The sequence below is a fragment of the Arvicola amphibius genome, chromosome 17 (genome assembly GCF_903992535.2).
Source record: "Arvicola amphibius chromosome 17, mArvAmp1.2, whole genome shotgun sequence".
Classification (NCBI taxonomy): domain Eukaryota; kingdom Metazoa; phylum Chordata; class Mammalia; order Rodentia; family Cricetidae; genus Arvicola; species Arvicola amphibius.
In genome coordinates, this window is record NC_052063.2 from 4,732,301 (window position 1) to 4,759,641 (window position 27,341).

At 40.5% G+C, this 27,341-nt stretch overlaps 1 protein-coding gene across 1 annotated transcript; it reads left to right on the plus strand.

Annotated features, from left to right (window-relative positions):
• Positions 1-27,341, plus strand: Nup37 (nucleoporin 37). The gene is made up of 9 exons (XM_038315010.1): positions 1-228; positions 5,079-5,203; positions 7,866-7,938; positions 10,388-10,482; positions 22,256-22,346; positions 22,673-22,854; positions 23,202-23,252; positions 26,093-26,186; positions 27,081-27,341. The coding sequence occupies exons 1-9, from the start codon at positions 73-75 to the stop codon at positions 27,192-27,194; spliced, it is 981 nt and encodes a 326-aa protein (XP_038170938.1). The 5' UTR covers positions 1-72; the 3' UTR covers positions 27,195-27,341.

Below are 27,341 nucleotides of genomic sequence, written 5' to 3' on the forward strand. Positions count from 1 at the left end.
TGTTCCATTTTGTTTCTGGCCCCCAGTTTCGCGACAATCGAAGGCTGTTTGGTCCTCACAACTTCATCCAAGATGAAGCAGGATGCGACAAGAAATGCCACCTACACCGTGGACTGTGAAGACTATGTCCATGTGGTAGAGTTTAATCCCTTTGAGAGTGGGGACTCGGGAAACCTAATTGCGTATGGTGGCAGTAATTACGTGGTCATTGGCATGTGCACGTTTCAGGTTAGTCTACAGACTGCAAGGAGTGATGGTGGAGATATTTTATCAATAGCAAAATACACAAACCAAGGCTAAACTTTAGAAGTGTGTTGCACTTAATATAAGAAAAAAAAATGACTTGACGATCCACAGAGAAAGGCTCTCCCGGTCGTAATGATTGAGACTTGTGTACACATTACGTAGATGGTAAAATTATATGTTCATAAAGGGTATGATGCAACTGAACACACACACATGTATTTACATGTATTAAAAAGTCCAATTAAATGCAGTCCCGTTCAATTTCCCTGCGTTATAATGTGTTATAGGAAACAGGGTTACGTTGAAATTCTAAAGAAAATTTCTTTGAAAGAATCTGTAGCATCTGTAACATTCGTCTTTCCTATGGATTTGATTTCACACTTTCTGTATCCACAGTGTACAAGTAGAAGAGCAAAGTGTGCGATTGCCTGTACAGCAGGCAGTTCGTAGCTCTGAACTCTGGAGCCACATTGCCTAGACATTGACTTATTAAACCTTCATTAGATAATTAACGTCTCTTCTCTAGATGTGAGGACTATGATGTCCAGCGCGGTTTGTGGGGGTAGGGAGTGAGTGCATGTAAGTTTCGCATAGGACGTTTGACGCATTGTAACCCGTGTGTGAGTTTTAGTTGTGGTCGAGTGGGGCTATAGTGACAGCTGTGCTCTCATATTTGATCATTAAAGGAAAATTGCTTCTAAGAGACCCCATACCATGTTTTCTCACAGGAAACCGAGGTTACGTATAGGAAACACTCAGCAAGGAGGATTCAACCCTCTGGAATTTCTGCAATTCTTTGTTTACCAAAGTAATGTTTACAGAACTGTATTTTTATGACCCTTGACCTAAGTTCAACTGGACTGTCAGAATCACAAGTCATGTGATTTAGCCAAATAATGTAGCATTGTCTTAAGGAAGGTTTATTAAAAACTTTCTCTAATGTGGGCCACTAACCCGCAGAAAAGCATATGGTGGATTGTGTTTCCCCTAATTACTGTCAGTGCTTTCTGAATTAATAGATGCAGACGTAGAATTGTGTTTCCGAATACTGATAAATATATTTACTTCTCATTTAAATTCAGTTAGGAAATACTGGAAGAAAGAGAGAAAGGAAAAAAATTAGGAGAAGACAAGAAAATAGGAGAAAGGACAACGAGAAGGGCGGCGCACGAAGTGTTTGTCTTTGTTGGTCCTCAGATCTGTGAGAGTGACAAAGTCCGTCTTCCACGTTGTCTGGGGAAACAGTAGGGCTTTCCGTTTTCCTAGCCCGTAGTGAACACATTAGAGATAGAGCTGAGTGCCACCGGCCTTTCCATTCCAACCGTCTCAAAGGTGTTTAGGGGATTACATAACTATGAAATGAGAACAAGATTTAGATCTTTCTAAACCCTGTTCTTTCCTTCCGTCAACCCATTCTGCGTCTATTGAAATTAAATCAATAGTTCAAATGTTCTGAAGGATTTATTTTCATTAGTTTGCCCTTGGAGACTGAAAAGAAATTACAGTTCTCGTGTATCTGCTCAGATGCTATTGAACATTCCCATTCTCTCAGCCTAGAACCTTTAAGTGTGGTATCACCCAATTTCAAACCTTGTAAGAAAATTTATATAAATGGAACCAGTTTCCCCATGCCTGTCAGAAACAATAAGATTATCAGGAAAGGCTGAGTCCAGAAAGTTTGGAGTTTCAGCAGAAGCATTTCAGAATCTCATGCCGTCCCCAGAAGGATCCAGAAATGCGGGTCGAAATGGTAGACTTGTTGATTGTTAGACATTTGTCCAAATGCGTGAGTACTAAGGGCCAGGAAACTCAGAAATAAAAATTGGTAAAGACCTTATCCCCAAAGAGATTCTTAAATCAGTACTCTTGTAAAAGCCTCATCTGTAAATGACCAAATGAGGATAAAGTTTCGCAGCTCGTTCGCTCTTGAGTAATAAAGACGTCTCTAGTTGGGCTTGAATGAGAACGTTGGTTTAGGCAAGTACATTGTTTTTGTGGAGAAAATGAAACAAAGATACCTTAATCCTTTGGACAACCAACTTCATTTAACAAGTATTTATTGAGTTCCACTTGTGTGCCAAACTCTTGTGTTCAGATCCAAACATTGTTTAACAGATTGGACCAAGTCAAACAAGCAAAAATTTAATAAAGAAGACTATAAGTCTTAAGACAATAGACTTAGAACTGGGAAGGGAGAATTAGGACTTAGAAATTTTAGCCACCTGAATATTAACCTGAGTCAACACAATGGGGAGCCAAGCAGAGCTAATTCAATACTATCCAGTTAGAATATGAGCCACAAATATAAGTTTAAATGTTACGGTAATAACATAAAAGTAGGGTCATGAGATAGTTCAGTGGGGAAGGCACTTTCTTGCCAAGCCTTGTGACCTAAGGTCAATTCCTGCAATCCATGTGGTGGGAACAAAGAACCAACCCTAAACGCTGTCCTCTGGCTTCAGCTTGTGCACATATACACACATTCCCAGACAATAAAAATAAAAGGTCGGATTAACTTTCAACATTTTACTAAGGTAACTAAAATACTTCGTATGTAATCAATATAATAAGTCAGTAAAAAATAATATGATTATAGTTGATATGTTAATAGAGATCTTCGTATGTATTGTATACCTTATAAAGTAAGTATACATGCTGGCTGCATTTCAAATGTTTCCGGTTCTATGTGGCTACTAGCTACCTCATCTTACAGCACAGTTCTCTATAAATTGATAATGTTTTATATAATAATCTTTATTTCTCAGCATTGTACTCTGATTAAAAGGAGATAGCATATTTGAAAACAGGTGTCAGAGCCTTCTCAGAATTGTCTAAAACTCATAGACTGGTGTGGACTGGCAAAGTCTGGAGCATTCACCTCCATTTGTTTGCACTTGTTGTTCCAAGACTGGCGCTGAATTATGCTCAATGTGTTCACCTAGTAGAGATGGCTATAGCAGAGTTGCCATCACTAAACTAAGCTTATTCTCTACACTTCCAGAAGCAGAACTAGGGCATTAAGTAGAATTTACGTGGAGACACTGTGGCTTAATGCTAAGAGCTCTATCTACTGCTGAATCTGCTTCTCCCAAAGCAGCCCTTTCTTTCATATTGGAAGTGTTCAGAGAGCTATTCTTTTTTAATATTTTTTCAGATGTTTCAATAAAAATGAAAGCACTAAATAAGAGTTGCATCAGATACACCAGCCTTAATTTACTGAGACTCTGTCTGTGGCTCTAAATGGGTGTGGTAGAAAGCCTACCACTTTCAGATCCTTTAATAGCCCTTCCACCGACTGAGCTGTTCCTCAGCCTCACATGGCTGGAGCCTTGTGTAACCATTTCTATTACAGCAAGTTTTCCAAAGGCTCTAATTTCCTGCCTATACAATACTGCCTACACCCCGGACCGAACCAGAGGTAGCATTCATCTCTGTCTATACCACACACATTGCTCCTTTCATCGGCTGGCTCAGTAAGAGACAGTCGTGCCAGGGCAGGGCAAGGCTTCCTGGTGATCCATAAAGCTCAGTCTGTGCAGCCCCGTGATCTCACCATGCCTCTGGCCGCTCAGTGATTCCATATCTAATTTGAGTGACAAATACAGGACCTGCTTTTCATCACTCTCATTACAGCAGCAAAATAATGTGTGTTTTTATATGAAAATTCGTTTTTAGATTTGTCAAGTATGGAAAAATAGAGCTAAGTCAGACTGCAGTCAGCTGCGAGTGGGCTGCTAGCTGAGCGGTTGTAATGCACACAAATTATGAAGTAATAAAACTTGTCAGGTACCTTTTCCCACTAAGTGTATTTCTGTTCATCTCTTCGATTAGTGGAAAATCTTTTCGTTAAGTTTACCTGAAATTTAAAGTTACTTGCAAATGGTGTTTGAATTTAAAAGACATGGGGAAGATGCCTGGGCAGTGACTTTGCTACGATCTCAGAAGCTGTCCTGGGAAAACCAGTACATCTGCTGGGATTCAGCACAAGTACACAAGTGAGAATGTTCTCTGAAGTGTGTAAAGAAATGCATAAAATAGATTCTTGTAAGTCTAAGAACTGGGAGATTAGCAGCTATTTTGGAAGACCCTGAAGTGTCTTCCCTCATTGCCTTTCTTTCTCCCAGGAACTGTGCTTGGAATTTTTTGTGGCCAATTCGCTATTTTCTATGTAGTATAATCATTATGTGCCAGAATTCTGAACCAGTATACCTTTATAGTCACCGCCCACGGCTTCTAGTGGGACAGGTGAATTGCAGCATCTTATACATCTATATCACTGAAAATTAGCACTGATGTGGAAGCTTGAACTGTCATCCAGAGCGTCTTCCACATAGCTAAAAACTCAAGTATATGTTCAGTTGTCTATCAGTTGATAAGCTACGTATACCGTCTCATTTTTGAAAAAGTTGTTAGGTAATGTTCGGTCTCCTAGGTAAAGTAACATATTTACTGCTTTGTTTTACCTAAGAGGTATTTTGTCTTATTTTGTAACTGAGGCTTAACAACTGTTTTTGTTTGTTCATTTACATTTCTTTTGCCCTCCCCCAGGGGTGCTAGGGATCAAACCTGGGACCATGTACATATTAATCAAACACTAAAACTCCATCTCAAGCCCCAGTAATTAAACCTAGGGCCTTGTATGTTAGACAGACACTAAAGCTACATCTCAAGCCCCCAATATTCCTTTTAATCCCATAAACTAGTATGCTCTCAATATCTAGTTTTCTTCTACACTCTTCAGAAACATATGCATACCTCCATTAAATTTTGATTAAGATGAAATTCAGAGCACCGTTTGTCTTCATATTAAAACATTTACTGTATACATTTAGGAGGAAGAAGCAGACATTGAAGGAATTCAATACAAAACACTACGGACATTTCACCATGGAGTCCGAGTTGATGGTATAGCCTGGAGCCCAGAAACCAAGCTAGATTCCCTGCCTCCAGTGATCAAGTAAGTTCCGACATTCCCATGCAGTGTTACTGATGGCCTTCGCAACTAGTGACCCCGTGCCCCCTGCCTATTGGCTGATTAGATATTCGCTGTTATTTAATAATTTTACATATCGTCTCTGCAATTTAGATTTGTGACTGTGGCCATTGCCTTGACCATGTGTTTGGTCCCAACCATGAATCTCTTTACCTGAGTTTCATTAGCATTGTTCAAAGTCATCACAGAGTCTGCACTTTTGCATTAAAGTACAATTTAAGAGCCAGCAAGATTGCACAGTAAGTAAACGTACTTGCCACCAAACCTAACTCCCTGACTTCAATTTGCAGAAGCCGTCAGATGGAAGGAAAGCTAATCAGCTCCCTCAAGTTGTCCGCTGACCCACACACACCGCCATTGTGTGTACAAGCACACACAAAATAATTATAAAAACAGCAAAGTGCTACTTTGTTAAAGTAACATTTTTTGAAACAATAGTATAGCCTTTCTGACCCCAAATGTGAACCAAGGTCATATTCTCATTTTTAGGAGAACATAAATCACTAATTTGGTCAATGGGCTTCAGTTCCGATGAAAGTATTTTTTAAAAAATAAGAATTACTTTTGGGAAAAATCAAGTATTGATGTGTGCTAAAACTTTATTAGGTTATTTAAGGTGTGTTACAAATCCCTGGTTTTGGTTCCTATAAATGACAAAGCCTAAAGATTTGGCTTTTGGGAAAAAAGTATTTAATAAGTTTAAGTTAGCTATTATTGAAGTAACTTAAAATTTTAATTAGGGGACAACTTATATCAAATGAAACCGTGAGCTCTTAGTAGTATAGTTTAATGAGCCAAAGGATGGCTCAGGGGTTGAGAGCATATGCTGCTTTTGCAGAGAACCCAAGTTCAGTTCTCAGAGGACTGGCAGGCACCTGCAGCTCCTGCTCCAGGGGATCTGATACCACTGACTTCCACAGGCACCAACACATACCTACATACCAGCACACGCATGTACACATAACTAAGATAAAAATATTTTAAGTACAGTCTTATAAAGTTTTGGTAAGTGCGTGTACTTTTGTGCAGTGTGTGTGTGTGTGTGTGTGTGCATGGGTACAGATGCTGGTGTACGGCTTTGGATGTCATTAGTCACATTAGTGCCGCAGATGTTAATGTGCTCAGAGTGACTTAGAGAGTGGAACACCGTGGTCATCGCACTGTGTGACGTTGGTGTCGTGATGGGAAAGGAGCCATGCTTATTTGATGGTCCTTCATGGTACCTTCAGTCGTGCCCATGAATTTGTTTCAGTGATAATTCTAAATTCAGTCAAGCTGATGATAAAGAGTAAGTACATCAACGTTACCTTCCAGATTTTACATGGAGTACATAGAGTTGCAATCTGACATTCAACTTAAGAATTTGATCATGTCTCTTTACTGGCCTGTTTTGGGTTTTTTTTTTTTTCTGTTTGTTTTGTTTTGTTTTTAACTAGACTTTGTAAATCCCATCTTTCCGGAGACAAATATTCTGTGCTTCACGGCCGTTCATGTCATCACTTTTTGGCAGCATCTATGTTTGTTGGCAACTACTTTAAAAAATATAGAAGTAAAATTCAGACCAGACCATCTGACAAGCAGTTTGAAAGTACACTGAGAATTGTAACTACTTCATCAAACCAAACACTGGCACAGTGGTTCCTCAGCCACGCCGGTGTCCTGTCTGCTCAGTGTTGCCCTTGTGCTTTGATAATGAAGAAAGAAAGCCATGTTGTGTTACGTAGATGTGTCCGTGTTCTTCATGAGTGGTGACAAACGTGGACCTGCCTGGTGGTTTTAAGACTCTCCAAGCAAGTGCTTCATAATTAGGATTACTATGTGGAGACCTCGTGCTTTTCTGTGGCAGCAGAGAAAAGTTAAACACAGACTTGTTCATTCATTAGCTTTTATTAATATTTATATATTTAATATCTTCCTCAAGACAGTTCTTCATCCAGTAGAGCTAAGAGAAGCCAACAAGTTGGTACCCTGACTTGTATATAATTGTATATGATTATATACAATATGATCTATTTTTGCTTTATTTTTTAAGTGTATTTTGAAATAAATAGAATTTTCTTTGTGACTACATAGTGGGCTCTGTAAATGGCTAAGGTATGACTTAGAATCTCACTGTCGAGTTTTAGTTTATATTTAAGAAGTTCTCGTTGGTAACGCAGTGTGCTGTGTGTTTGTTTGTTGTCCTCTCCTGACTCGCTGCCCTTCTGATCCTGCTTGTTTTTCATTCACAGTAGCTGAGAACAGATTACTCATCTTGGTTCACATCTCTGAGGTTGTCTGCTTTTCTTAAAGGATGACTTGTAAACGCTAAAGTAGCAAAAACTCAGAGAACGGTAGAGAATGCGAGGCATTCCGTGCCAACTTAACATGAAATTCTGTGTTTATAGTTGGAGACACAAATCCAGACTGTACTAAGATTTTATGTGTTCCAGACATTGGATTTGTCTCCTACTTTCTTTAATGGCTGTAATATTTGTAGTGCAAACAGCAGTAACCCCTGCCCCCAACCACCACTGATCCCAGAAAGCATCATGAGTTTAATTGACTTAGAAGCCAAGGTGGCATAGGGAGAAACCTTTAATTTCCAAATGCTAAAAATGGGTTTGTTTGGTTTTTTTTTCTTCAGATTTTGTACTTCAGCTGCTGATATGAAGATTAGATTATTTACTTCAGATCTTCAAGATAAAAATGAATATAAGGTATATTAACAACTACAATAAATTGATATGTTAAAGTATGTTCATTTTCTTTGCTTATTAAATTATACTTATGATTTAAAATGACCTTTTAATAGCTATTGAATTAATCAAGAATTCTTTAGAGGAACAAAAGCAGTAGAATGAACACATATTATAAAAGTGGACTTACTAGCTTGACTGGCATTACTGATAGGAACTGGGTCATCCAGCAGTGGCAGTCTGCGCGCTGAAGGGGCTGGGAACGTTGTTGCTGTTGGGTCAGAGAAGTTAGAAGTCAGCAGTACCAGTGGTCTTGGTGCATGGGCAGTCTGATGTCAGCAAAGAACAGGCACCAGCCAGAAGTGAAGGTGGGCTGACAAGCAGCACTGGTTCTTCCTGGGACCATTTTACACCTGGTGCCAGCACTCTCGGGGAAGGTCTTCGCCCTCTCTCCAAAGTCTTCAATTTAAGTTTCATTTACTGTATTACACACCCTAGTAGCTGGACTGTTAAAAGGAGCTAGTTAGTAAACATAACACTTAGAGATGCTAGGAACAGCCAGCAAGAGAGGGGTTACATGTGGATGTAGTAAGGGTGGAATAAGGCAAACGTTGAGTGCACAGTAGCCCAGGCAGGGTGGCAGAGTGGTGGGGAAAGGAGAATGAGCATGATGTATGCATTGATAACTACAAAATGAAAAATATATGCAGCATTCTAGAAATTTGCTAAGGGCATAGGTCCTAGGTGTTCCCACATACACAAAAGGAAAGTGAGACAACTATATCTAACAACTTGCTGTGGGTAGGCCAGCTCTGTTGCTATCATCTTTACAGCATGAACATACTCCTTAAATAAATGTAGGAAGCCTCAATAAAGGCGGAAAAGTTTTAAGTTGAATTTTAGAAATCTAAACGCAGATCTCCTTAGGAAAATAGGTGCAGCAGCACCGGGTGCAGCGGGATGTCCAGGAGGAGCCCCAGCGAGGGCCCAGCATTGATAGTGCAGCAGAGGAAAGGGGCCTCGAACCAGACCCGTGGTTCTTGGAACTGAATGCCTGCGTGTAAAAATGTATGGATAAAGTTCACCGTGTGACTCCCTGTGTCACACTGCAGCTTCCATGATGAGACCCCCCGCCCCCTATTTTTCCCCCTTTTTTTTTCTCTAAGTTTTTATTTTATATTATTTTCAGGGGAGATGGGTGTAATCAAGAGGCTTGATGTAAAAAACACAAAGAATAAATAAAAAGAAAGTTTAAAAAAAAACAAACAGAGCCGGGCGGTGGTGGCGCACGCCTTTAATCCCAGCACTCGGGAGGCAGAGGCAGGCGGATCTCTGTGAGTTCAAGGCCAGCCTGGTCTACAAGAGCTAGTTCCAGGACAGGCTCTAAAAAAGCTGCAGAGAAACCCTGTCTCGAAAAACCAAAAAAAAAGAAAAAAGAAAAACAAAAAAACAAAAAAACAAAAGAACAAAGACAGTAGATTCCAGAGTCACACTCTCTGCCTTCAAAGCTCAGTCCTGCCTGCAGGGACTCTACTCTTCCTGGCGACTCTGCTCGTACTGATAAAGTTTGGGGTCTAGTACCTGCCTCTGGCTTGTGGATACTGAATGAGCTAATTCGTGTAAGACCTTCAGACTAATGCTTTATACATAGTAAGTCGTGTGGTGTGTGTCTATATAAAGAGATATAGATATATTCTATTAATAGTAAGTAGCTCTCGTGATGAATTGAAATTGTACTTTCTTTTAGAATAATAATGGTCATTGCAAGTTCCCATTTGTTCCCTCAAGGGCCAGAGGAGGACTTTTAGTGTTGGTTGTGGCTATGAGCTTGTAGTGTTAGCTGTCTCCAGTGCTGTCATTCACATTGAACAAACAACTGCAAACAGTAGAGGTGAACTTGACATTGTGTATATTTGCTAGGTGGTTGTAGTGTGTAAAGCCACAGATCCACGAGAAGAAGCCTGGAAGGACCCTGTCTCAGGAAGCCCAAAATGTTTTTACAACTTCAATTTTTATTTGAGCTTTATGTAATAACAGAGCACAGAGATGCAATGAGAACAGACGCAGTTAAAAAAAATTAATATGTTTCTATAAGGAATACATACTAGCAAAGAAAGACTGTGTGTTGAATGATTGACTTCTTTCCTATGCAACTTTCTAGGAAAGTGGCTATGTAAAACATACTGTTAAAATGGCAGCTTCCTTAAAATATATTTATAGAGAAGAAGTATTCTGGGCTGTGGTGGTGCACACCTTTAATCCCAGCACGCAGGAGGCAGAAGCAGATAGAACTCTGAGTTCAAGGCCAGCCTGGTCTACAGCATTCAAGGACAGTTAGAACTGCACAGAGAAACCCTGTCTTGAAAAACCTTAAAAGAAAAAAAAAGGAGGGAAAAATTACAAAGTGGAAACATTATATAGGGTTATTGTAGACTGTGGCCGTGCTTCCCTAATGGTCTTTCTCTCCCAGGTTTTGGAGGGCCATTCAGATTTCATCAATGACTTGGTGTTCCATCCCAAGGAAGGCCATGAGATCGCCAGCGTGAGTGACGACCACACCTGCAGGTGCGTTGCCTGTTTCAGCCACATTTGTGAGTTGTCGTCGTAGTTTAATGAACATTTTAAAAATTAGGAAATTGTAATATCATGCAGTATCATAAATGAAACCTATTTTATTTAAATTGTAGACAAGGCACAAATATTCCAAAACCAATAAATTAAGTTTTCATACAGTTAGTGGGCTCCTCTTGCTGGTTCATCAGTAGTTTTGTCCTCTTCTGGATCTGCATATTTGTAACCCTATAAATATGTATGGATGGATCTATAAGCCTATATATACCACTGAATTAAAGTCTCCAATACTGGGCAAGCTCAGAAGGATAATATAAGTCTCCTATCATATTGTGAAGTTATTTCTTACATCACAAAAGATAGGTTACTGTTTATTAGTGAACTGTGAATCTCATATGCTGCCTAAGAAGGAAACTTGAGTAATTTGACAAATCCTAAAGTCTGTTTCAGTGGATACACTTCAGTATGATGTATGTCCCCCACGGGTTCCTTTCCCAGTACAGAATGGATAGGATGAGTGTAACATTTTGATAATGCTCAAAGCTGTAGAATATCAAAAATAATGAAAATGCAAAGCAATGGTATAGGTAGAAATGAGCTGAAGGGTGCAGGGTAAACTGGGGGAGTCAGTGAGGGGGCCCTGAGCAGAGTCCACTGACTGCGCTTTCAGCCCTGTGTTTGTCCGTGCACATAGATGTGTATGGCGTCTAAACATGGAGTCTTCACACTGCAGGTCGGTGTGCCAGCTGCTTCTTAAACAGTTTGTCTTTATGTAGCTTACATTTCCAAAGGCATAGTTAGCTATAGGCTATTGTATCTCTGTACTACCTGCTAAAATTTCCTTGTGAGGGACATGAAAGGTTTGTAGGCATAAAACCTAAGTCCCCAAGTATTTTATTTACTAACCCGTTTGTATAAGACCTAAATAATAAACATCTTTTAAAGTAATAGGAAAGTAGAAATAAATTTTGATAATTTGGTTCTATGAAATATGATTTTCTAATCAAATCAAATAATGAATGGAATAATGAAACCTATCAGAGCACTGGCTGTTCTTCCAGAGGACCCAGATTCAATTCCCAGCACCCACATGGCAGCTCACAAACTGCCTGTAACTCCAGTTCCAGGGGATCTAACCCCCTCACACAGACATGCATGCATATAAAACACCACAATAAATAGATAAATATGAGTTTTTTAAAAATAGAATAATTAAGCCTGAAAGGAGAAGAAATGAATGTCTTTGCCAGCCAAGGAGGAACCTGTGCATAGCGACTGCAGCTGGGCGCATGCCATAGTCTGCGACCGTTCCTCCAGGGCTTCTCTTCTGCTTTGCCTTAATTTTAGCCATTTGTTTGCTTTTCCTTTTTGTTATTGAAAAGGAAATATATACTGATTAGGGTTGCTTGCTATATTACCTGTATGGTACACAAATATATATTAAAGCATATTAATTACATTTTATAATTATATTTACTGTAGTAATATGCTTATTTATATATCATTTTATGTGTGATATATAATATATAAATAATATTTTATGTATATTTAATAATATACTTAAAATAAACCATTAAAATATATAAATAGAGAGACAGAAAATGTCTAAGCAAAGCATGGTGAGACCAAAACCATTATAAAACACGATTGGCTCATTTTGTTCTAGCGTCTGCTGTTGGGCCTGGGACCTGCCCTCAAGTGTGGTTTGTATGCAGTGAGACTCCTTTGTGAGTAGCTATCAGCTGGAGAAAACTTTTTGGTTTAGGGGTGGGGACTGTGTTCACACACACACACACACATCAGTTCTGGGACCTGGCCTTGTGCATGCTGCTGGTCTATTCACGTGTGTCCGTCCTGTTGTGTCTAGAAGCCTTTTTTCCTTGCTGTCTTCTATCCCTATACAATCTTTCACCTCTTATTCCACAGAGTTCTCTAAGCTGTGAGGAGAGAGATTTTTATGGAGACACAAGACTGTGCTCAAGGTCTCTCATTCTCTGCACGTTGTGTAGCTGTGGATCTCTGTACTCCCATCTGTTGAAGGAGGCAGTGTCTCTGATGATGGCTGAGCAAGACACTGATCTTTGAGAACAGCAGGAGGCCATTAGGAGTCATTTTATTGCTGTGTTCCCTCGGCAGAACAGTGGGATGTGTTTCCCCAGTACATGGACTATCTAGTCTCAGGTTCTAGGCTTCCATCTCATGGGGTGGTCCTTAAATCCATCAGAGCAGTTGGTTGTTCCACGATTGCCCCAGCCTGTCTTGAAGGCAGACCACCATTGTAGATCAAAGGTATGCAGCTGGGCTGGTGTTTGCCTTTCTCTGGGAGTAGGCAGAGTTCCTTACATTGCCATGAATGAGTCAGTGTCAGTGATGACTCTCTGTAGGCATCAGCTCTACTTCTCCACGTCACCACTGACATGATTAGCCTTGTTGGTGTTCTCTCCAGCAATAGGGCGTTACCATCAGTTTTTGGAGAGCAACCAATAACCTTGACAATATCCTGGATTGTTTGGTGGTTTCTATTTGGCCAACAGTTCAATTAAAGGTAACTCTTTCCTGCACTGGAGGTTTTGTTTGGGGGTAAGAGAGATCTAGCTGGACCTTTATCTCCTGTTCCTGGTGATTCTAAAACAGTGGTAGATGCCACGGAGTAGGTGGTGATGCTTACACAGGCTTCCCGGTGGCTCCATCCTGTCACGGGCCTGCCGACCTCCTCTCGTGCAACACTGTGTTTTCCTTAGATTAGACTGAGAGCGTGCTTATTTTTGTTTGTTTCTTTGTTTGGGTTTCTTTTGGTTTGGTTTTTTTTTTTTTTTCAGTTTTTCTTGTAAACTAGTTAAATTCTCCCAATATGAGAATTAACAAATTTTTAACGAGTATTAAAAAAAACTTAAAGATCTCTCACACTCTATTACCACCATCTTTTGGAAGAAAAGACATTTTTAAAAGTTAAAACAAGTGTGAATTCAGAGTAAGTCCTTTAAATAAATTGAACTTTGCAAAAACTATGCCAAAAAAAACCTGTCAAATTCAGGTGTGGTGGTGTTGGAGCCTGCCGATGAGTCAGCCTGAGCACCTGGAGGGAGGTGCGAGGCTAAGGAGACAGCAGATAAAAGAAACTGAAACAGAAACACAGGACAGATCTGGGAGGTCTGTTGGCCAACGCCAAATGCGCAGAGTTTCAGAACTTGTCTTTATACAGATTAAGGGCAGAAGACAGAACGTCCTGGGGAGAAAGCGCACGCGGGCTCGCTGTCTACCATGTGAGTCCCACTAGCCGCAAGCAGTTGCTCTCTCTATCTGAATGTGCAGTCGCTGGCATTCACCAGCCTGTGGTTTAGATAATGTGTTGTTACTCGTGGGCAAAATGCTCTTTTCTGTGGACTTAGTCAGAACATTCACACAGCTCTCAAGGATACTGGAGCAGGCAGAGCAGGCAAGCTTGAACTCAAATGACTTTTTAAGTCAACAAGGACCCCAGATGGAAACTGAGTCACTTGTGGGCTCCCACGTGGTGGCACACACCTGTATTGGTCACTTGGGAGATTGAGTTTGAAACCTTCAAGAGCTACTTGAGTAACAGGACAGCCAAGGCTACATACCAAGACCCTTTCTCAACAAATATTTAAAAAAAAGGGGGGGCGGGGCCCACATTGTACCAAGGGCCTCATGCTGCTGTGCTTGACCTCTGCAGAGAGTCCTCCTGACAACTCTCCACTCCTCTCCTGGCATGTGTTTAGCTGGTTTCCATTGTTTCATTTTGAAGTTACTGATGTGTAAATAAGTGCTTCTCCACGTACACGTGGATACCAGTGGAGGGCTGGAGAGGGCTTCAGATCCTGAGGTTCAAGTTACAGGGGAGGGATTGTGAACGGCCAGTCTGAGTCCTGGGAGTCAAATCCACTCCTCTGCAAGAACAGTGCATTCTCTTAGCTGGAGAACCAGCTCCAGCCTGTGTTTAAGTGATTGATGAGTTAAGCTTATTACTTTAAAAATTTATTAATGAACATCCCATTCCTAGTCAGTACCAAATCACATATGTTCTTGGATATTAGAGACAGTGTCATTCTGTAAGAACAAGTCGCGTCAACACATATTAAACACGTTAGTGCAGACACCACTTTGTACTCTGAGTGATACAAAAGGGATAGACTCGGTGCTCACTGTAATTACAAAAGATGTCAGAAAGAACCTTTTCTCCTCCTTACCCCTTAGCCTTTAAAAATATTGGATAAAATTCATGAAGGAATAATTGACTTTAGCAAATGAGGGGATTCTTAGTTTAAGACTAATGTATATGAGGCATGTAATATACCATTCACTTTCTCTCTAAAACATGGAGTATTAAAGCTCTCTTGTTCTGGCTAGGAGTGGGAGACGGGTAGGATACAGCTTTTCCTTACAAGATGAGACTGATTTAAAACTCATATTATTTTTAATTTTGTGTATTCGTGGGGTTGGGGATTTGCATACGCAGTGCAGTGCCTCCAGAGGAAATGGCATTAGATTCGTGGAACTGGATTACAGGGAATTGTGAGCCATCTGAAGTGGGCGCTGGGAGATGAACTCGGGTTCTCTGCAGGAACAGTTGTGCTGGGCCATCTCTGTATGTAGCCCCTCGTTTTTGTTGTTTGTTTTTACAGGTATGACCAAATAACTGGTTAAGAATACTAAATGATGCCCTAAGATGTCCACTGAATTGTATAGTCTTCAAACGGCTGTTATAAGAGAAGCATGTACCACACACTAGCAAGCTCTTGCCATAGGCGGTCTATTTACATACATTGGAAAGTCTCTTAGGATCCATTACTAATATGAAGTTTCTCTACTCCCTCTCTTCAGTTGGAACCATAAAATATGTGAGATATTTTAGATTACCCTTAGCAGTGGTGGCGCACGCCTTTAATCCTAGCACTCGGGGCAGGGCAGGCAGATCTCTGTGAGTTCAAGGCCTGCCTGGTCTACAAGAGCTTGTTCCAGAAAGGCTCCAAAGCTACAGAGGAGAAACCCTGTCTCGAAAAGCCAAAACCAAAAACAAACAAACAAACAAACAAAAAAATGCCCTTGATGGAAGTATCAAAGGGGAAACTAAGCCTTCTGAAGATGGGCCAGTATAGCATTTCTTTAAGAATAATCATTATTGAAGACCACATAGGAAATGCCTAATAATTCCCAACATAGAGCAAAATCAGGATTGTTCATTGTTATGTTATGACTAAAGATTTCAGGAAATAAATACACTATAAACTGAATCACATTTGCATATCTTTATTAATTCAGTGAATGAATTAATACTAATGAAAGATAAAGTAGAAACATAGACAGTTCTCATTTTTAATCTTTTAATTCTCATTCTGTGACTAGCAAAGTTTTTTCATCATTAATGTTGCATGCATACTAAAGTTTTTGATACTGCTTGCTTAGTACACATCAGTATTATAAAAAGGTAAAAATCAGTTCTAATGTTAATTTCAGAGTGTATTTGAAAATGACATATATTGACATACCCTTTGAAAAATCCTTGCTTCAAATTATCGTACTATTTAGTTGTCTCTACTTTTTTTCTTAAATTAGAATTTATTTACTTATGCGTGTGTGGGCTCAAATATACCAGGGGGTGTGCGTGTAGAGGTCAGAGGAGAACTTACAGGAGTTGTTTTCTCATTTCCACCACGGGAATCTCAGGAGTTGAAATCCAGTTGTCAGGCTGGTGGCATCTCAAGAGTCCAGGTCTCATTTCCTAGTGTTTCAAAGAGGACAGTCTGCATTCAAACCACAGCGGGACGGGTTTTCCAGGGTCTCTCAGTTGCCCTGTCTGTCCTGGGGACTCCCTTTGTAGACCTGGTTACCTCTACTTCTAAGGCTTTACATAGCTGTCAAACTTTTCTATAGTCCAAGCTATTAACTAACAAAAGTTGTAAAGATTTAATTCCTAGAATTGGGCTTTTAATTATTAGAGTCCCACCTCGGAAGCACAGTTAATAAAAGCTCACGGAGTAAAATTGGGGTTCAACCTGAAGGTCAGAAAAGCAAAACAGGGCACTTGACTCTAACCTCAACCTCAGTCTGAAATGGCGATCCTGCCTCCAGGAATCTCAGAATGAGACTGAGCCTGAGGGCTGTCTCCTCCTGTCTGTAATCCTCTCTAGGGCTGGAGCTAAAAGAATGCACCACTGGGATTGAAAGGCAACCTGGTTCTTATGGCAACCAGTGTGGTTACTGGGATTAAAGGTGTGTGTTAATCATTACCTAGTCGTAAGGCTGACCAGTGGGGCTGTTTTACTCTCTGATCTTCAGGCAAGTTTTATTTATTAAAATACAGATGAAGTACCACTACACACCTCTGAACTTTGCCCTAAAGCCAGATATGTGACACACTTAAGTCCTTTCTCTACTCGTCCAACCTCAGTTGCTTGATGATTCATAATTAAGAAGGAAAATCTTCATTCTGCTGTCACAACAAATTGAACAAAATATATTTCCTGTCAACACGGGCAGTCCCATTCTTGCACACAAGGACAGCGTATAGTGCCTTCTCGTCCTTACGACTGTATCTCTACCCATTACTTTTGTTCTTTTCTATGTAATTAATCAGCACACCAACTCATGTGATCTAGTCATGTTTTTTAGAAATTCTGTGGTTTGTATTTTGGCTTTAATGGGTACAGATGCGTCACCTAATGTCATGCATCCTTTCTTTTGTCTGTTGTTTGAAAACATTTGCTAGCAGAAATGTCCTTCTCTGACACACTTTCTAGCAGACAGTGAGCTGCCAACTGAAACAGAATAAACAAATAAAAGAACAGTGTGTTATGCATGAGATTCCTCTAGAGTTCTCAGACAGACTACCCACCACCAGTTGTCAATTGAAAAGGTCCTTGGAAATACTATGGTATCTCGTGCCAACACACAATTTGTTGGATCTTTTAATTAATTACATGACAATTATATTTTCATACTATATGGTAAGGAAATTTTACATTCTGTTGAAAAGCTCTCAGACTAAAATAAGGCAATGGTTTTACTAGAAAAACTAAAGTAAGTATAATTCACAAACTTGGCCCAGTTAAGTTTTGATTCCTCCATGTTACAGTTAAATCTGACTTCTACTTACAGGATGGTATTGAATGGGAAATTCTTTGTTAGAGTTCACGTTGGGTGAAGACTGCTGTTGTCTTTCTCTTTAAAGATGGTGCTCTAGCATCCACTCTCCAGTGCCTGTGGTTCACTGGAGATTGGCTTCATCCCTGTGCCTCTGGTATTTAACTGCGAGCATTCACATTCATGTACCTGTCCACTTCGCATAGCTTTCTGCTGTCGGCCCCAGTAGTTTAACCTGGCGACATTCACACCATATTTTATGAACTGTCTGTTTCTTTCCGTGAGTCTGCCTATGTGTACTGAGAATGCTTGTTTGTTTTCCCTTTGAGGCGCGGGAGATCCGACCCAAGCCTTAGACGTGGCGGCAGGTGCTCTGCCACAGAGATGGGGAGAGCCTGCTCCCCGACTAAAACTTTTCTCGTTCTCTAGTGTGCCCGCTTTTTTGAAAAATATTATGAACACATTGTTGAACTCAAATAAATTTGGAATTATTAAGACCTAGATTTTCAGATTTCAATGTCTTCTTATGGGAAGCCCTCCTGTCTGGTATGGGCTATACCAGTGAGTTTTAGAAAAGCAGAAAGCTGGGAAACTATCTTAAAATCATGCCTGCTACTCATTTTAATATCCAACACATGTATGAAGATTCATTTGATAGCAGAGCAAAGCCCTTTGTCTTAGGTTATTAATCCATTGATTGCCATTGGGACATTTTTGCTTTTGTGTGTATTTCCTCATATTCTCTCTCTCCCTCTCTTGTCTGTCTCTCTCTTGTTGTTTTATGAGCAACTACCATAATAAAATATCTACAGTGTAAACAGCATGGTTTTAAAAAGTTTATAATTCATCAATATTTGATGGTTTTTTGTTTGTTTGTTTGGTGCTTGCTTGTCTCACACACCTAATTTAGATTTTTTAATATTAATTCGTTGCCATCAAGTTCATTTCATTGAAATAGCTCTTTTATTTTCATGTGTTGTCAGTTTACATAATTAATTAAACTAATAAGGTTTCAAGTCACATGCAAGCAGCGCTTTGCTGGACAGAGCACTTACGATCCATCTTGGTGAGCATACTGCAGTTGGGCATTAGAAGACATTCGGAAACAGCTTTCTCCTGTGATTTTAGAGCAGGGAGGGGGTGGGGGGAATAGGAAGAACTATCAGCAGGGATCTGCTGCAGATTTTGCCTCTGCTGTCTCAGGCAGGGTTTCTGTTGCAGTGATAGAGCACCATAGCCAGAAGCAACTTGGAAAGAAAAGCTTGAGCCCTCACGTTCTCCTCATTGAGAAAGTCATGGTAGGAACTCAAGGCAGGAACCTTGAGTCGAGAACAAAAGCAGACGCCATGGAGGAATGGCGCTTAACTGCCTTACTCCCCGTGGATTGCTCATCCTGCTTTCTTACACAACTCAGAATAGCTGGGCTCACCCACATCAGTCATTAATCAAGGAAACATCAGTGGATTTGCCTATAGTCAATCTGGGTGGAGGCACCGGCTTCTCTTCCCAGATAACTAACTTGTGTCAAATTGACAAACAACAAAGAAAAACAAGGATAAAGACGCCTTAAAAGTTGTCCAAATGTATCCATCAGGGAAATGACATCAAATACAGGAAAGAACAATAATTTAAGAACTCGGTCTTCGGGCCTAGAGAGATGACTGAACGGTGAAGGGTTCATAATGGCTTTGTAGAGGACAGTTCTCGTAGAGAACAGGTTTGGTTCTTAGCGCCTAGGATGCTCAAAACCACCTGCAACTCTAGCTTTAGAGAAACCTGATGCTTGTAGCATCTACAGGCACCACACACAATTTAAAATAAAAAGTCATAATCTTAGAAATGAAACCAGTCTGACGAAAGAAGATCATCTGGAAATCTGCAGCTTTTGACATTCAGACCAGTGATGTATTTTTATTAGCACTAAAATGAGAATTTTACCTTTTTATGGTGGTGATTATAGACGTGAGTGAAGGAAGAACAAAGCAGAGTGTCACTCACCCGGAAAGCTGTTTGGCAAATGTCTGTCTTGCCAAAGTTAAACCCATTTGTAAACTTGATCCACCAGTCCCATGCATAGGCATGTACTGAGCAGACAGTAGGGATTGTGGGAATGACTGTGTGCTGCAGAGGGGCTGGGGGTGTCACATGGAGGTCTGTAGGCACCAGGGGGGACATGGACTAGGAGATTACAGTCTGAACGTCTGTGGCAGTGTGTGTGTGGCTGTGTGCTGAACGGGGAACTCTGAAACGAGTGGAGAGATTATAACAGCATTCTCACGGGACATGGCAGCGGTAAAAGAAGCCAGAACAAAAGTGCACAATGTGGTGTTGTCTTTATGCTGCTGAAAAGTAAGCCACCTCATTAGAAGTCATAATGGTGACTTTTTACCTTGACAGGGAGTGAGGAAACAGCTAGAAAAGAGCGTTGTGGGTGGTGTGGGGTGGTTGGGGATGCTTTAGATTGAGCTGCTGCTCTCGGAGTGTATTCTGTTTTATGTGCTTAAGATTCATCTACCATTTGTGTATATGATATATTTCACACTAGAAAATGAAGTGCAACATGATCAGATGTACTTAATATATTTGGTAAAGATAGAAAATGAGTTGAGCGCCACAAAAGAATTTCAGAGGGCTTAATTACGGAATCTATCAAAAAGGGAAATAAGACATAACAACTTAAATTGTACCATCTGCAGCTAATTTAGTTAGGATAACTTATTTTAGTCCAATTTGTTGTATTTTGCATACTTAGTACTGAGATTATGCAACATTTGGGAATTATTGAATCAGTGTATAATTACAAACCATAAATCATTGTATCCTAGTCCTCTGAAATATAATCCATATGACCCTCCTCATGCTTGAACTAGCTCCCCTTTTTTTAAAAGGATCATCAGGTTCTGATCTGGATAAAATACTGCTGAAATTAGACTAAAATTTGGTTCATTAGACCACAATATACTTAGTTAATTGACTAATTTTCACAACTGTCTCTCTATTTTTCACCTCTTTTGTCTTTTTTATTTGAAGAGGGGGGAACCATGAAAATATTTTGGCATGAATTTGCTCAATTTATATAATAGCCAACAAAAATCAAATTCATTTTAAAATAAAATCAAAAGAATGGATGTTTTAGTCCACCCCCAATGAGACTCATTGAGTTGAGAAGACAGATTTCTGCTATTCCAGTAGTGATAAAATATTTGTTAGCCCAATACTTCATTATGGAAATGGTAACAGAGGAGAAAGATTTAGTTGCCTTAAGTCCAATCTCATCCTAGGTATTGAAGGAAAAGAGTTTAAACTCTTGGTGATTTGCTTCTTCAGTTAAACCAGAGCTGTCTACTTCATATAGTTAAAAGAAATGAAAAGTATCTTTTGGTAAAAGAAAAGATGTGCTTCTAATATTTAATCAAGTAGGTGATCCTGAAACATACGTGTGCTAGTTTATATGTTACTATGGCATTTCAAATTTGACATCCTATACTTTTCACATAAACTTTCCCTACTTTACATTCCTCAATTTTTACAGACTCCTCCAGAGTCCTAAAGCAAGTAGAAACTATAAAACCTACACAGAACGGGGAGAACTCCTGCTCTTGATTACCGGTTTTGATGAGGTTGCTGAGGATGGGTCCCGGGCCTCGTGTGCCATCACACAGTCCATTGAGTTGCACCCTTAGCTGTGCATGTGCCCACCAAGACCAGCACGCTGGAGGCGCTTGGCCACCCCGACCCTCAGGCGTCTGTCTCCCGCCATGTTAGTCCAGTCTGCACAGTGGACAGTGACTGGGTGAGGACTGTGTGCCCTGCCTGAGATTTCTGACACTGAGACCTGGGGTGTGGTGGCGCACACCTTTAATCCCAGAACTTGGGAGGCAGAGGCAGGCGGATCTCTGAGTCTGAAGCCAACCTGGTCTACACGAGCTGGTTCCAGGGCAGCTAGGGCTGTTACACAGAGAAACCCAGTCTCAAAAAGCTGCTGAGAAGAAGAGCCTTATTTTTGAGTAGGCTGGTGCTTATTGATAGACGGTAGAAAGAACCGAGTGCCTGTTTCTTTAACCGATCTTTAATCTGGTAACTGTTAAGCATGTCCAGCTCTGGGGAGAAAACATTAGAAAAGTCAGCCAGACCAAAATGCTATGAGATGAGGCATGCCCAAGGTGGAAGGAATAAGCGTCATGGAAAATGGCTATGCACTAAATTCCTATCACTTCATATTTACTTCATTATTTTGAAAATGGAAAGGCTTGTGTATAGAGATTGCGCGCGTGTGTGTGTGTGTGTGTGTGTGTGTGTGTGTGTGTGTGTGTGAGCACCACTGATAGGAATAATTATTAATTGAAATGACTGAAGTAGGCATGCAACCAGATTAATGGCCTCGAAACATTGATTTTGCTTGCAGTGGACACATAAATAATTAGTTATTATGTTAGATTAATTAGAAAATATATGTCTTTGTTTCCATAATTGAGCATGGTGAAACTTAAACTCTTTATGTCAACTTGACATTGTTAACAACAGTATTTTCATTTTCTCAAAGATGTTTATCAAATACAAGTGTATGTAATAATCTGTAGGTAATGGCTTTGATGACATTTGTCAGGGTTTCACTTTTTTGGTAGTGATGTATCAAGAATATTTAACATCAAACTCTTTTTATTAGGATTTGGAACTTGGAAGGAAAGCAGACGGCTCATTTTCTTCTTCATTCTCCTGGAATGAGTGTATGCTGGCACCCCGAGGAAGCCTTTAAGGTTATTATCTGAAACTCAGCTTTCCCTTAGCAAACACGCAAGTATAGTGCCTGTACTTGTGAAGGGGGAAGACCCAGTGACAAAGATGATACCCTAAAATTTAATTTAACTTTTTTGTGTGTTTTTGCCAATTTCCTCTGGAATGTTTTTGTATTGATACTTTTATATAGCCTCTCATTTCTTAGGCATCTGCCTTCTGTTTGTGATATGTGTGTGTATGTGTGTGTGTATTTGTGTGTGCGTGTTTATTTTTATGACATTGAACCTCTCCTTAGATTTAGCTAATGAGATAACATGGAGTTCCCTTCTTCCCTCGTGTGTTACAGCTGATGGTTGCCGAAAAGAATGGAACAATCCGGTTTTATGATCTAATGGCCCAACAGGCAATTTTATCTCTTCAATCAGAACAGACACCGTTAATGTCAGCACACTGGTGCTTGAAAAACACCTTCAAAGTCGGTGCTGTTGCAGGAAATGATTGGATAATTTGGGACATCACTCGGTCCAGGTAGTTATTTAGTATATCTACTGTTACATTACATAAATACGTTGTTAAATAACCCATTGGGCCATTCTTATACATACAGGCCTCCTTGAAAACAAGGCTCTCCTGTAGAAGGACAGGAGGTCTGGGAATGTTAGAAGAGAAAAACGCTGACCCTGCGGTGCCCTAGGGTGATTCTAAGTCATGTCTGTTGGTTTCTATCTATTTCCAATTGAGGGCTCACTTGGAATTTTGTTGCACCTTAAATTTACTGGACTCCAAAGGGAAAAAAAACACCTTTAAGACCTTTGTTTAAGTTTGTCTTCTTGAGTTTAACACATAATTTCAAAATGCAAACTCTTGTTTCGCAGTTACCCTCAAGAGACGAGACCTGTTCACACGGACCGAGCACACCTGTTTAGGTAATGTTCTCTTTTGTTGGAGTTGTGTGAATCCTTGATTTAGTGGTATGCCACTGCCAGAATTCCTCGACCCTCCCTTTTGCATTAGAGTTTGGAGGGGTTGGTCTGCTTTGTCTGCTCGCTTTATAAGGGTTATCTTGCTTTTCCTACTACATAGTTGCTTAGTTTTTTGCTTTAAGCAAGTGGGAAATCTACTTTTTCAAACACTTAGAAAATAATCGTTCACAGAAAACGTGTAGCCAGTCTTCCAGTACCACCTTAGCATTGTTCTTTCCTGATAAATACAGTGTACACAGACCGTGTTTGCATGAGAATGTCACTGTACACACAGACCCGTGTTTGCATGAGAATGTCACTGTACACACAGACCCGTGTTTGCATGAGAATGTCACTGTACACAGACCGTGTTTGCATGAGAATGTCACTGTACACAGACCGTGTTTGCATGAGAATGTCACTGTACACAGACCGTGTTTGCATGAGAATGTCACTGTACACAGACCGTGTTTGCATGAGAATGTCACTGTGTACACACAGACCCGTGTTTGCATGAGAATGTCACTGTGTACACACAGACCCGTGTTTGCATGAGAATGTCACTGTACACACAGACTCGTGTTTGCATGAGAATGTCACTGTACACAGACCGTGTTTGCATGAGAATGTCACTGTACACACAGACCCGTGTTTGCATGAGAATGTCACTGTACACACAGACCCGTGTTTGCATGAGAATATCACTGTGTACACACAGACCCGTGTTTGCATGAGAATGTCACTGTACACAGACCGTGTTTGCATGAGAATGTCACTGTACACATAGACCCGTGTTTGAATGAGAATGTCACTGTACACAGACCGTGTTTGCATGAGAATGTCACTGTACACAGACCCGTGTTTGCATGAGAATGTCACTGTACACATAGACCGTGTTTGCATGAGAATGTCACTGTACACACAGACCCGTGTTTGCATGAGAATGTCACTGTACACAGACCGTGTTTGCATGAGAATGTCACTGTACACACAGACCCGTGTTTGCATGAGAATGTCACTGTACACACAGACCCGTGTTTGCATGAGAATGTCACTGTACACAGACCGTGTTTGCATGAGAATGTCACTGTACACAGACCGTGTTTGCATGAGAATGTCACTGTATTTTAAGAATATCATGCCGGCTAGTATGACTCTTTAACTTGCTGAAGTTTAGTTTTGTTTTTTCACTTAATGTCTTGCTTTTTGTCATTTTATTCCATTATATAGTCATTAGCAGTCTTAAATAATTAAAAAAAAAAAGCATATAACCAGACTGAAAACACTGAGACATTTGAAATTTGCTGGGGTTTTTTTGTTTGTTTGTTTTAAATCAAGTCTGAAATACCCCTAATAAGATCATGGAGACTCCATTATTATTAAAAGTGAAATATATTCATCATAGTCTTAGAATTCCATAGATTAGGGGCTGGAGAGATGGCTTAGCAGTTGAGAGTGCAGGCTGCTCTTCCAGAGGACCCAAGTTCAAATCTCATCACCCACGTGGTGGCTCACACCTGCCTGTAACTCCAGTGCCAGGACTTCTGACTCCCTCACACAGACAGACATGCAGGCAAAACACCAGTGCACATAAAAATAAATTATATTTTTAAAAAATTCTATAGATTATCAGATAACCAAAATTTCAGAGATATGAGCAAATGCATGTTTTTAACTCAATGACTATGTGTGCTTTGTGAGAACTCTAAAGATGTTCCCCTTCTCCGGAGAGTGAGAATCACCTGCTCAGTGTGATTAATTAGAGTCACCTGCTCTTAGCAGGTCTTCAATGTCATTAAAAACCCAGACATTGCTAGGGAGGCTGTGCGGTGGGTAAGGACCCTTATCATGCAGGCATTGAGACCTGAGTTCCAATCTCCAGCCCCTCCCCAGCACAGGTGGATCCCTGCTCACTGGCCTGCCAGCCTATAAGGAATGGTGAGCTTCTGGCTCAGTGAGACACGCTGCCTGCAGGCAGTGGGAAGGAGACTAGCAGAAGGTATTGGATGTGGTCCTCTGGCTGATATCTTAGTCTGCTGCAGCGTTGCCTGCGATCACAGGAGAAAATGGAGTGCGCCCATACTTGTGGGAATGGCGGTGGTGACTTCAGCAGTCACAGCTCACCTCCTAGAGCTGGGCCTGTCACAGCAGTGCTGAGGGGTAGTTGCATGGACGGAGGACGGGCGCTGTTGAAGAGTCAAGAGTGTCTGCACCAGATATTTCATGTCAAAGAATTGTTTTCCTCTGCCTTCTTCACAACACCGACAGTCATCTCTCGTGTCTCCACTAGCATTCGCTGACTTAGGGAAATGGAGAGATTTCCCTCAGTACCTTGAAGACTTGAATAGTCTGAGTGGTTATGCCATCCCAAGTGACCGAAACACAAGGGTATCACATGAGTTTAAGAGAAATGACAGTGAGTGGGCTGGAGATGACTCAGCAGTTAGGAATACTGGCGGTTCTTCCAGAGAATCTAGGTTTGATCTCAGCACCCATGTGACAGATCATAGCTGTTTTGACCTTCAGAATGTCCATACATGGCTGATGCCTTGTGTCTCCGTCTGTGGAGACTGTGCTGACCTTGTGTGATGGTAGAACGCAGTCCTGAGCTCGAAGTGAGCAGTCAGCGAATATCCAGAAAAGGGAGCCATTCACAACTAAATAAGCTGGGAGTCTACCTGGGAAGCCGTGTTGACAGATGTGGAATTATGAAGTGACTGCTTTTGCACAGATGTCGCCTTCTTCAGACAAACTTATAATTGCCTGCAGGGCAGTGCTTATGGTTTTGCCCTCTTGTTTCTTAGGTGGTCTGCAATCAGCGAAAACTTATTTGCTACCACTGGGTATCCTGGCAAAATGACAAGCCAGTTTCAGATTCACCATTTAGGACACTCTCAGGTAATATAAAATGTTTCATGGCATTTGTGGGTAGGTGTTTTTTTAAACTGGATATTTGATTTTCTATCCATAGCTCCCAAATTTGCAATTAGTAACTAAAGATACTATGTCTGCTCTCTGCTTAAAAGAAAGTTTTTTTTAATATTTTGATCACCAGTAGCAACAGATTATTTTTCTTCAGAATTAATGTAAAAATCATACTTCATCTGTTCTATGTGTATTTTATCTTTCATTTAAGCATATTGATTTTGTTTACTTGGTTTGTGTAGACTACAGAGATAGTTGACTCTGGACTGTACCACTATTCATAGGTGGTGTAGGTTTTCATTCAAGTCAGGTGCAAGTAGATAATTTGTATTTTATCATATTATGCTTCTATTACAACAATAGTCTCTTACCTTATTTTATGTGTGTGAGTGTTTTACCTGCATGTGTGCGCCACATGCATGCCTGGTGCCTGCGAAGCTCAGAAAAGGGCATTGGATCCCTAGCACTGGGGTTGGGGTGATGGAGAACAGCCGTGTGGGGCTCAAAAAGGGCCCTCAGCCACTGAGCTATCTCTCCAGTCCCATTTCTAACTTGTAAGAGCCCACCGCTTTGCAGCTCACTTTCTCCACATAGTTCTTACAGGGGAGCACCTGTCCTGTCGTCTGAACGTCTGCTCACATGTTGCACCGTTCAGATCTCTGCTCTGTGACACTGTCTCTGACTCTAGGGGATCGTAGCTTAATAAGTAAAGTCCCTTACTGTAAATGACAATTATTTCATCAACACTTACCAAGCAGTTATAAATGTAAAATACATTTCTAAAAAAAAAAAAAGAAATAAAGAAATACGGTGGTTTCCTTTTTTTAAGAATTCACTGTGCTTCTTCAATTCTTCACATATTTCCAGCCCATCCTCACTGGTTCTGTGGCCGTCGGATCTGGTCTTTCCTGGCATAGAACACTCCCACTGTGTGCAGTTGGAGGAGACCACAAGCTCTTGTTTTGGGTGACAGAAATATGATGTTCCTCTGTATTTTTTATCCTATACTTTGTATTTTGGTGTATATTTTGGAGAAATCCTTATTTTTATATCAAATATACTGTAAGTCTAGAAATGCCTCAGTTGTCTTCTTTGATAAATAAAATGATGAGGACTTCTTGAAACATA